This window comes from Phycodurus eques, chromosome 7 (genome assembly GCF_024500275.1).
Source record: "Phycodurus eques isolate BA_2022a chromosome 7, UOR_Pequ_1.1, whole genome shotgun sequence".
Classification (NCBI taxonomy): domain Eukaryota; kingdom Metazoa; phylum Chordata; class Actinopteri; order Syngnathiformes; family Syngnathidae; genus Phycodurus; species Phycodurus eques.
Window position 1 is genome coordinate 22,483,939 of NC_084531.1, and position 11,703 is coordinate 22,495,641.

At 43.0% G+C, this 11,703-nt stretch overlaps 2 protein-coding genes across 2 annotated transcripts; one reads left to right on the plus strand and one right to left on the minus strand.

The window, feature by feature from the left end:
• Positions 1–1,953: 1,953 nt before the first annotated feature.
• On the minus strand, positions 1,954–3,308 carry crybb1l3 (crystallin, beta B1, like 3). Its single transcript, XM_061682216.1, is given in 6 exon segments — positions 1,954–2,122; positions 2,425–2,435; positions 2,802–2,891; positions 2,893–2,944; positions 3,038–3,156; positions 3,243–3,308. Coding segments are annotated over 6 exon segments (507 nt in total).
• A 3,110-nt stretch (positions 3,309–6,418) lies between these two features.
• cryba1a (crystallin, beta A1a) lies at positions 6,419–9,091 on the plus strand. Its single transcript, XM_061681361.1, has 6 exons — positions 6,419–6,469; positions 7,275–7,341; positions 7,475–7,593; positions 8,082–8,223; positions 8,380–8,522; positions 8,640–9,091. The coding sequence occupies exons 2-6, from the start codon at positions 7,303–7,305 to the stop codon at positions 8,785–8,787; spliced, it is 591 nt and encodes a 196-aa protein (XP_061537345.1). The 5' UTR covers positions 6,419–6,469; positions 7,275–7,302; the 3' UTR covers positions 8,788–9,091.
• Positions 9,092–11,703: the final 2,612 nt, after the last annotated feature.

The window sequence follows — 11,703 nt, forward strand, 5'->3', positions numbered from 1 at the left end:
GGAAGACTAGCATCGCTCGAACAAAGTCTTTTAAAAAATTGTCCGCAGTGGGACAACTTTAATCCTCCTGTTCCAAAGCTACGACATAACCTGTTTCGTGGTTACGAACCTGTTTGCGGAGCGGTGTAATATGTCGGCACGCTTAGTTACCGGCATAGTTTTTTTATTTTTTTTTAAAAAAAATTTTAAACATATTGTTTTAACTTTATGGCGGTCAGCATGGTTTTATAATGACATTGACATAGTAATTAGCTTTTACCCAATTTACAAAAAATGGCAAAGGTACTAAGATGCATTTGATAAGGCCAAAGTGTCACTCATTATCCCATATCGGCTGCAACTGGAGTATGCCTCCAACAAAGGGAGCAAAGGAAATTGAAGCACAAAAGAATCAAGATTACTTTTTGCCCTCAAAATTACAAACCGATTCAAAGCGTTTCTGTCCTCTTGCAAGTGCACTTAAAATACAATATGTCGATACAAAACATCTATATAAAAGTTCAATCTTGTCTTCTCCCTCTTCTGCTTCGCCACCGCTTTGGTTTCGTTTCGACATACTCTAGATTCGTGTAACAGTGCAGCATTTGCAGTGTATCTACAGTACAAGTAATCTAGCAATGCTATGCGCAATGTGCTACAATGTCATTAGACCTTAAGTCTGGCAACAGTTATTAAACCCATTTTGTAAAGATGATCAAATTATTTGACTCTTTTCATGCAGATCTTCTAATGAGTTGGAGATAACATTTCTAGCTGCGGGCATTGTTTGTCAAAACAGCGGAGGATGCCTTTAATCATGGCTATTCGGCATGCTATTTCAATGAATAATTATAACCAAGTGAGCGTAGGTCAATAAAGGAATGATATTTTCCCTGCGGTACTGTTCAATGAAATGCAAAGCAATGACATCATACTACAAGAAAACACGTGAACAAAAGTATGCAGGTGTAAAAAACATTTTGACGTTGTAAATTTGTGTTTGAACATTGAAGATGCCAGCATCCCTGAGAAGGTGAAAATGTAAGTCTTCTTGGCGAACCCACAAATGCGCTCAAGTGGGCCGACCAAAAATGACAATGTCTGCAAAAGGTACAACCCTGCACAGCCACCAGAGGTCCTGTGTGTTGTTCTGAAAGGATATCTACTGCAGGGCCTCATGTGCTGATCTGAGAACTGTCCATGGTATACATAGTATTATACAGTTGGTGGAATGATCATCAGCTATCTTTATGCTATGGGAGACTGCTTTGTTATGTATGTCATTGCACTGGAAGCACATATGTGGGTGGATATAAATGAAAGCTATAGAACCTCTGGAAAAGTACCACAACAAATGTAAAACATAAACTGCTAACTATCAAGAAAACATGATCAAATCTTATTTTCTTTCATATGAAGTCTGGAGACAGAAAGCATTACTACCTAGGACTTTTTACCAATAGTACATCAATTTAGGAAGCCTTATTTACTCCCAAACAGTGCTGGCAAAATCCGTGAAAAAAAATTGAGAAGCAATGTGCTTTGTGCGGCGGCACGGTAGCGTCAGGCTCACAGTTCTGAGGATCCGGGTTCAATCCCCGGCCCCGCCTGTGTGGAGTTTGCATGTTCTCCCCGTGCCTGCGTGGGTTTTCTCCGGGCACTCCGGTTTCCTCCCACATCCCAAAAACATGCATGAATTGGAGACTCTAAATTGCCCGTCGGTGTGACTGTGAGTGCAAATGGTTGTTTGTTTGTATGTGCCCTGCGATTGGCTGGCAACCAGTTCAGGGTGTACGCCGCCTCCTGCCCGATGACAGCTGGGATAGGCTCCAGCACGCCCGCGACCCTAGTGAGGAGAAGCGGCTCAGAAAATGGATGGATGGATGGATGTGCTTTGTGCAGGAAAGTGGTCAGTGAAGAAATTGCAAGGCCCTTGCAGTTAGTGTGACCTTTTTGCCCATAGCCTGACCGGCTTTAGGCGGTAAACTCGAAGCAGCCTCTGCGGTGCGTCTGCATGTCTCTCACTCTACGGATGGGCTGGATCTGGGGACGGTGCGCTCCCCACTCATTCCAGTGCTTGAACGGGCCTATCTCCAGGACATACTGGTAACCACGGTAGCCAGGGTACTGGTAGGCCACCCACCTATGAAGAAGAGGGCATGAACCATAAATATACATAGATACTCACCAACCACAACACTAAGTACAGATGTCAACCAGCATCACGGAACAGCCTGTCTTTAATTTTGGAGGTTCCACTGTATGTATTTTAAAGGTATAATCCACAACTATTTTTGTTAAAAAAATAAATAAAAATAAAAAAATCACCCAAGACAGGACAAGAGTAGATGACAGAATGCTGATTAAGCCTATCACCTTGTGACACATCTTGACATATTTTTCAATATTTTAATGACTATCCTATACATTCCTGCGCTGGATCACTTGGTGGCGCTCTAAAATGACGTAGCGGAAATGACGTATTTTACCTACGAAGGGGCAGGCCCATATATGGACAATATGCAGGTCGACTGAGCCATACAGAAAGGAGAAAGCATGCGGGGTTGGAAGGAGGAGGAGGAGGCCGGACAAGCGTTTAGCCTCCGTCATGTCGAAACGACAAAGGCTTTGTTGTAATGCTGAATTCCAGCGTTAGGGGGTGCTAGAAATCGCGGATTATAACTTTACATGCATTGTACGGTCGGCAGTGTATGCAGATGCGTTTTACTGTAAATCGGCCTCAGGTTGAGATACGCGCACCTCTAGGGTAGTCATGCCTCATTGTCCTGGTAGTCATGCCTCCTTGCCAATACTGAATTTACCATTGTGACTGGCCTGACTGACATGAGAAGGTCACATCTGCAGCTGTTGGACCAGGTGTCCCATCTGGGGTATTCTCCCTTCTCCAGCACATGAACACATGAACTTCTCACCTGTCATGTTCTGCTGCTCAAAGCCCACCCAGCTGCAATGCCACACACACACACATACATTAGGCATTTATTTTATCAACAGAGACATACTGCACTATGATGGCACTGTAGTTCTCATGATTTACGGCCCATTCTCGACCCGGATGGAGCCGATTCTCTCGAAACCCTTCTCGCATAGGTTACGACACTCTCCGAACAGGTCCATTTTCCGGCCTTGGAAGTTCTCAAATTCATAGAGGAAAATCTTTGGAGAAGAACAATAGATTAGGAATTAGAGTAATTCCAACCAATCTGGCTGCTCGCTCACTTCATCGGTGGGCTTTTTAGTACCTTATGATTACGCAGCCCCATGGCGGGGTGGCTGCCAATGCTGCCTTGAGCACCCGAATGAGACATCGTCAGATCTACAGAGAAACAGGAAGAAACGCACAGTTAGACACGTTTAGTGTTCGGTGTGCGCTTTCACAGTTTAAGAGCTATATGATTCACACCATAATTTAATATGATAAGCAATTTTCAACGTAATATCCAGTTCAATCAACACTATGATTTCATGACTTTTCTGTCAGTTTTAATTATATCCCCAGAGTTTGTCCTGTGAGAGAAAATCTAAAAGCTGAAAAGCCCACAAATGTAAAATTGACGGATTTCATTTAGAAGAGGAATGAAAATGAGAAGCGCCCTTCAATCTTGTTTTTTTTTTTTTTTTTTTTTGGGTGTGTCAGTTTTACAAGCACAGTTTTACAGCCACAGTGAGCCGCTAAATAGTAAGAGAATAAATCAATCACAACCTGCTGCATTTTATGTCAGTGTTCCATCTGTTCACTCAAGGTGCATGAGGAGAATCCAACCACAGGAAAACAACAGTCTAACCCTTCCATCCTCTGCCAGTTATACAGTAAAAACTTACTTTTACACAAGCAGCTTGAAATGGGTTGCTCTTTAGAGACAGTGATAGGTACTACGTAAGCGAGAGGGGATGTATATATACATTTACGTCCAGTGTGATAGAACAGAGGGAGGTTTATGACTTCTCATTGGCTGATTGCTGTTTTGGAGCATAGAGCCGGGGTTCAATTGCTTAGATAAGTCGTGCTGACTTGGCTGACTGTTTTGTTGTACAGCCCCATTGTTGGAAGCGCGGGCATTCGCTGTCATCAGCATAAAGTTAAACTCACACACACTCTCGGCAGTGTTCAGCATCTTTTAAGCCCTTCTAATGTCTTTAATTTCTTTACGATTTAAAGCCTCTGGATTTAACGTTCTCTTCAGATTTTTGGCTTCAGCTTCTGTTCTTATTTTGAGGCCTATGTTGTTGCGTGTGGTGTACTGACTGTAGGAAAACCATCGACACACCCTTCCGTTAAAGACGGAAAAACACAATGCTCGCTGAAATAATTTGAAACTGATAGTACAATAATAATTCACAGTGACAATTAGCCATTGCTTTAATTTTTTGATCCAACAAAATTACTTAATTCAAACCAGAAACTATTGGAGCACTTGACTCAAAATCAGCGTTCGCACTGCCCGTTCGCCACCTCACTAATGGCTAATTGAAACGGAATGCGGCGAAGCGAATATTGCCCACGTTTGCCACGCTGGCGAATCAAAATTGCCTGCGTAAAAACTCAAAAGCCCTTCCTGACAAAAGTTACAATGAGCGCGCTCATTCTGCCACTTCAATCCGCCGCCCATCCGCTGCTGGCTAAGCACTCAGGCTCATGGGCTTTCCCAGCTGCGGGGAAGACAAGACCCAATGCCGCTTGGTGCCGAATTCAACCATGCATATTTATTACTGTGACGTACGTTTAAAGTGTCGAGGGTCAACGTGTCCTGCAATTCACATTAGTTCTCGCAGCTAGCTAGCTGGCTGCTTCATTAACGCACGAGCCGCGAATCCCTCTTTGGTTGTCATGCAAGGCCGTACGTAGCTATCTCGTCATTTGAGGGATGACGGCAAACACGGTCACGGCCTTCCCCTTGCCCCCCTTGTCTAATTTAGACCACTTTGTCCTGCTTTTGAAATCTGTTACAATTATCTGACAGCTAAAGTTAGACTGCTAATATTCACTATTTTCTATTTTTCCATATCGTTCAGCCCTACTCCTGATTGATGACTAGTTTTAATTGGGCCCACATCGTTAAAGCGTATCGGCTTCACAGTGACGAGGACTGGCTAAGGGATTTAGCCACATAAACACCTGATTTTGTGGCTAACTAAAACGCAGGTGTGGCTAGGAGATTTTTAGTCTGTTTAGCCACATTGGCAAAGAGATTTCATGACCCAGTGCCAACCCTGAAAAGCAAATGCTCTATCGTCTAGTTACACTTCAGAACCTTCTCAAGCGCTAAGTATTTACATCCAAATATGAAATACTATGACTTCATTTACAATTATAATTTTGAGCCACTAAAAATTCAAGTACTTTGCCTAAAATGCAATTACTGAATACTAAATGGCATATCATATACCCAAAATGCTTGTACACGTGTCGAGTCAAACCAATTTTACTGTGCGGCTAGGCTGTATGATGAAGACTAGTTATGCAGCCCTTTGTATTAGAATGCTACACGATATACAGCATTTAGATATTTTCATAAGACATGTCACAGTATTAGTTTGAACTATGGCTCCTCACAAAATACCAGACTTAAACTTATGCAACTATAAAACTACAAATGGTTTCCTTTTCAGTAATCAAGTTATTCACCATAAACACAAAGGTATAACTTACTAATAGTACGCCGGCTTTATTCCACCCTATGAAATACTGAAATCCAAACTTGACAATGCTATTATATGTTATAGTCCATGAAGATTAAAACATGTGAATTTGTAGTATGTGTCCTTAATTTAGAAAAATGCATTTTATGCTTAAAAAATTGATAACACGCTGCCTCAGTAACGCAAAAATGTTTACGAGGGTAATTTATAACACCAATGCATGTGACAAGGTCTGTTGTCAGTGAGTGTAAATGTTTGTGTGTAGGTAAGTGTATTTCTTTGTGCGCCATGCTCGTGTGATTGAATGCACCTCTGTCAATGACAGTGTATGTATGCATGCGCATTGCTGAGCATGTGACAGAAGACGTGAGCCTGATGGGGATAGACATGAGAGATGGACTAAACTATGTAAGTACTTTCTTTTCATACAAATGAAACCTGGTTAGGAGAATATAAAAGACCTATACTCTAATAAATACATGATCGAATCTCGTCGTTAATGAACATTATTTTCCCTTTTCACCCAGAAGACCTCTGCGATAAGTGTTCTGGTCGATGTTGTTTGTTCTGCGGTTCTTTTGCAACTTGTGCTTATCAGCACTGGGCATGTTGCCCTTCATCTCGTTCCACTTTGGAACATTAAAACCCGGCAGCTCAGTGTTGAACAATGGCATTACCAGCAATGTGCTGACTGTGGTCCAGACCTACAAGCCCTGTTACTTTTCAGCACCACCGTGTATAAATAGTCCCATAGGGTTTGGGGTCAGAACGCCGTTATTGTGGAGCCCCCCCTCCCCTGTGAACTACTATTCTTTTGGGGCCTGGTCAGGTAAGCCATCATTCTATTCAGCCTATAGGAGAACATTGTCTCTTTACATTTTTGTGTGTCCTTTGCCTCTGCTGTTTTTGCTGAGACACTACATGCTGTAAATGTATAAGAGAGGTCCAACCACACAGCCACAGCGAGAATATATCACAATTGAGCATGTGCAACCCCTCTTTGGAGGAAAGGCAAACATGTAAGCTCACTGGCCATAACATTAGATGCACTTGCACCATCTGATGACATCCAATTCAAGAGCTATGCCAAACATTTTGTTGGTAACCCTAACATTTGGAATATTCAGAACTTCTTTTAGCTACATTGAAGAACCAAAATACAAGGAACACCTTTCCCTAATAGGATATACAGTACAGTAGTGCTAAATGAAGACCTCTAAGACAGTGTCAATTGAAAATGATCATTATTATCTTTGTAAAGGCAACATTTTAGATACAGCTCCTCCATGGGATTCCATTAGATTGTGCAGAAGGGTATACAATGTCTGCAATTGGCTGGCAACCAGTTCAGGGTGTACCCCGCCTCCTGCCCGATGATGGCTGGGACAGGCTCCGGCACGCCCGCGACCCTAGTGAGGAGAAGCGGCTCAGAAAATGGATGGATGGATGGTATACAATGTCAAAATTCCATCGACAGTACATTGCCATCATAATAAATGTTTTCTCGAATATATCATGAAATATAAATATGAGTTACATATTTTCAGTCTTTATATGGTTCCTAATTGCGCCTCAGCCAAAATAAATGAAAAATAACAACATGAACATGATTTCTCCACCTCTCTGCTCTGAAGGTAAATCTCCCCTACGAGACGCGATAGCATGGCTCTGAATAACCCCAACCCACTGGGACCATGGAAGGTGAGTCTTACCTATAGATGAATGATTATTAACCAAAGTTGATTAGTAGCGATGCCTGGTCTGATAATGGCAATGATCTGTACACACATCAGTGTGTGTCATGTGCACATTTATGCGTTTATGTCCACTCCAGATCACCGTTTATGACCAGGAGAACTTCCAGGGAAAGCGTCTGGAGTTTACCTCCTCCTGCCAGAACATTATGGAGTCTGGCACTGACAACATCCGCTCCCTGAAGGTGGAGTGTGGAGCGTAAGTCTTGAAAAGTGTATATCAATATAGATACACAGTTCAATGTACCTTTTGCCATTTAATGGAAGAGCATTGAATTGTTTTGCCTGTCACTATATGTGTCTGGCATGGATAGATGAAGATACATTGTTTGTCGTGAATAAATAATTTATGTGCTACGACACAGTGGTTGGGAATCACTGCTGGCGCGAGCTCAGTTAACGGTCAATGCCCCATTCACAATCATACTGCGATTGACTGAGTCACTGAGCATCAGACCAGTGTGTCTTCCACCTAAAGTCAGCTTTGATAAACTGCAGCTCCTCACCAGCATGAATAAGATAAATGGTGTAGAAAATGCACGAATGCCTGAATGGATAGTGGGTGACTAACAAGCTGATTTTCTGGAAGTACGCCTCAATGGCTTTCCACAAGCATTTTTCTCCCATTTGATGATGTTCTGCCAGTCTCCTAAAATCTCAACTGTTTGACAATGCATGTGGGGACAGTTGGACAGGATATGAGCACTCCAGCTTCTGCGGACAGCAGTTTGTGCTGGAGAGAGGAGAGTACCCTCACTGGGAGTCGTGGAGTGGCAGCAATGCCTATCACACTGAGAGGATGATGTCCTTCCGCCCCATCTGCTCTGCTGTAAGTCTTCCTCCAAGCTGTGAAACCGAATGAGAGTTTAGTGCACACAGTCTGTCTCGCTTGTCATTAAAGCTGAATAACGGAGAGAATGACTGCTAGTTACAGCTAAAAATAACAGGCAGCAGTGTTTACTAATATAGACTGGACCTTCTACAGAACCACAAGGAGTCTAAGATGGTGGTGTTTGAGAAAGAGAACTTTACGGGACGCCAGTGGGAGATAAATGATGACTACCCATCACTGCAAGCTATGGGCTGGGGAACCAATGAGATTGGATCCATGCAAGTTAAGAGTGGCGCGTAAGTTGTGAACATTCATATAGACGATGATTTATAAGATTGGGAAGGGAAGTCAAAATCAGAAGTTACAATTAACCTTAACGTAATCTACATATTTGGCCTGTACTCTTGCTACAGCTGGGTGTGTTACCAGTTCCCTGGTTACCGTGGTTACCAGTACGTTCTGGAGTGTGATCGCCACGGCGGCGAGTACAAACATTACAGAGAATGGGGCTCCCATGCTCAATCGTTCCAAGTGCAGTCACTGCGTCGCATCCAGCAATGAGACCGCACGTCTCCTTGACCGAAAAGCTCCACGCCTTCCTCCTCTCCCTACTTCCTCCATAATCATTCCAACATTCCCTGGTGCGTTGTCACCAAAATGTCTGCCGCACTTCTGCTTTGTTCTGTTGCTCCATGGAAATTGAAATAAGAGAGATGACTGAATGGAATAAACGATAATGAGAGGGAGAAAGAGAGCAGCAGCAGCAGAGAAAGGCTGCTGACCCCCTGAGAAGAGAGGGGAAAACTGAGGGTGTCTTGAGATGTCTGTGAAGTTGTGATGTCATTCACACCCACCGGAAAAGAAAATGGGCAAGTCAAAATAAAGAGTAAAACAAGCGTCTGCTGCTAACAGTCACGTACTTGTTTGAAATGTATGTTTCAATTCAGTGTTCATCGTCACTCATGGGCCACAAATAGAACACATGCGCAATCTAACGAGACCCAATAAAGGAGCTCTATCCAAGACTGTAATTGTTCTGTTCGTCATATTATAGTGGGTTTGCCACTCTCTTGTCGCTAAATTACTTGTTTTTAAACAGCTCTCAATATGATGCAGTCCAGATGTACACCATGCACTACTACCACAATTAAAAAAAAAACATTTCGTTAATTTAATACCTGTTACCTGACAGTAAAAGTATTTTTTTTTAATCTTCCATCCATCCATTTTCTGAGCCGCTTCTCCTCACTAGGGTCGCGGGCGTGCTGGAGCCTATCCCAGCTGCCATCGGGCAGGAGGCGGGGTACACCCTGAACTGGTTGCCAGGCAATCGCAGGGCACATAGGAACAAACAACCATTCGCACTCACAGTCATGCCTATGGGCAATTTAGAGTCTCCAATTAATGCATGTTTTTGGGATGTGGGAGGAAACCGGAGTGCCCGGAGAAAACCCACGCAGGCACGGGGAGAACATGCAAACTCCACACAGGCGGGGCCGGGGATTGAACCCGGGTCCTCAGAACTGCGTGGCTGACGCTCTAACCAGTCGGCCACCCTGCCACTTTTTTTTTTTAATCTTAAAGAGAATAATTGATTACAGTTCTTGTAATTATATCGCATGAGTGTACCTAATGTTCTCGTCAATTAATATAAGTGGAATTTTAGTGAGCTGCGGCTTACAAGCAAATAAATAACGATTGGCTTACAGCGTGAAACCTCGTTTTCATGAATTTAATTTGTTCCGCGATTCCGTTTGTGAACTGAAACGTTCGAGAACCAAGGTAATATTTCGAATTGAAATAAATGGAAATGCAATTAATCCATTCCATCCCCAGAACAAAGTTTATTTACTTTATTTTTATTAGTGGGTTGTTGAAAAATTAATACAGTATAATATGAAAAAAATGAAAACACACTTGAATATGAAGAAATAAGACCTTGGGCCATAATTTCGTGACCGGCGTGTCTTCATCTGACGCCAATCAAAGAGGCTCCTCTCATTCCCTTTAAATGCGCCATGCTTTCTTTTCACATAACTCCTACTTAACAACATTAGCAATGAGCCATAAATAAACCAACAATTTGGAATAGCAATGATAATAGTGTGTTGGTATTGTGCGGGAGAACTTCATAAATGTTTCACACATCCTGGTTTAAGGTAAGTACTTACACCATATCACTGGATATATGTTGCTCTGTGCATACAGCGCGCTTAGAGCCCACTCGGGAAGACCTGGGAGGGAGCGGGTGGAACAAGCCAATTTTGAGGCAAGGGGGATGCTATATTTTATGTTTCGACCAAGTGCACTTGGTTAGACACTAACAAGTGGTTCGACACTTTTTTAGTCTGTTTAAAAATGACATACAGTAAAATTAAGTAAATAATCTCTCACATTTTAGGGATTAAATCGGGTGCTTTGCTATGCTTCACTGTAATTTTGTCTTGTTATTGGAAATGCCTTGCCTGTAGATTGAGTTGAGAAACATTCATTCATTTTCCGTACCGCTCATCCTCAGTAGGGTCGCGGGTGTGCTGGAACTATCTTCGGGCGAGAGGCAGGGTACACCCTGAACTGGTCGCCAGCCAATCGCAGGGCACATATAAAGAAACCATTCACACCTATGGGCAATTTAGTCTTCAATTAACCTACCATGCAAGTTTTTGGGTTGTGTGAGGAAACCGGAGTATCCGGGGAAAACCCACGGCATGGAGAGAACATGCAAACTCCACACAGGCGAGGCCGGATTTGAACCCGAGTCCTCAGAACTGTGAGGCAGATGTGCTTACCACTGTGCTGCCAGCTGAGAAACAGCAAGACAAAATGTGTGACATTTAATTGTTACATTTCTGGCATTCATTGCACGTGGCTAATGTATGGCTGCCTGTATTGTAAACTCCCATGACGTCAAAATGGCCAAAAATAAAACCCTCGTCATCGTCTCCCTTCTGCGTTATTAGGAATCCCACACGCGTTCCTGGCAAGACACGCCCCGCTGCAACATGATTGGCTCCTGCGTCGCGGGAAGGGCAGGCCACGTTCCTACACGTTCCTTCCTCATTTGAAGCCTCGCCCCTTTTTTTCGTGAAACGGAAGTTGTTCCTAGCGGAAGTATTTACTGCGGTCAAGCCAGCCTCCACTCGTAAAGTATCAGTCAAGCCAGCCGCCCCTAATTTCGTTCATACTAGGCATTACGGTAATAAGTCGCCAACGAGCCGCGAAAGCCACCTTCAAAATAAAAGCTTGACAATAATAGGGACGTCAATGCTTCGGTTATAACACTACCAGGAATGCAACCAGCAAAGTTCACTTGAATCTTGTGATGCATTAAAAAAAAAAATAGTTTATTTGATATCTTTGGATAAATAAATTCTAAATGGACTGCACTTATATGGGGCTTTATCTACACCATCACAGTGCCCAAAACGCTTTACAAAGCCTCACATTCACAAACCAATGGGCGACTGCTGCCATGCA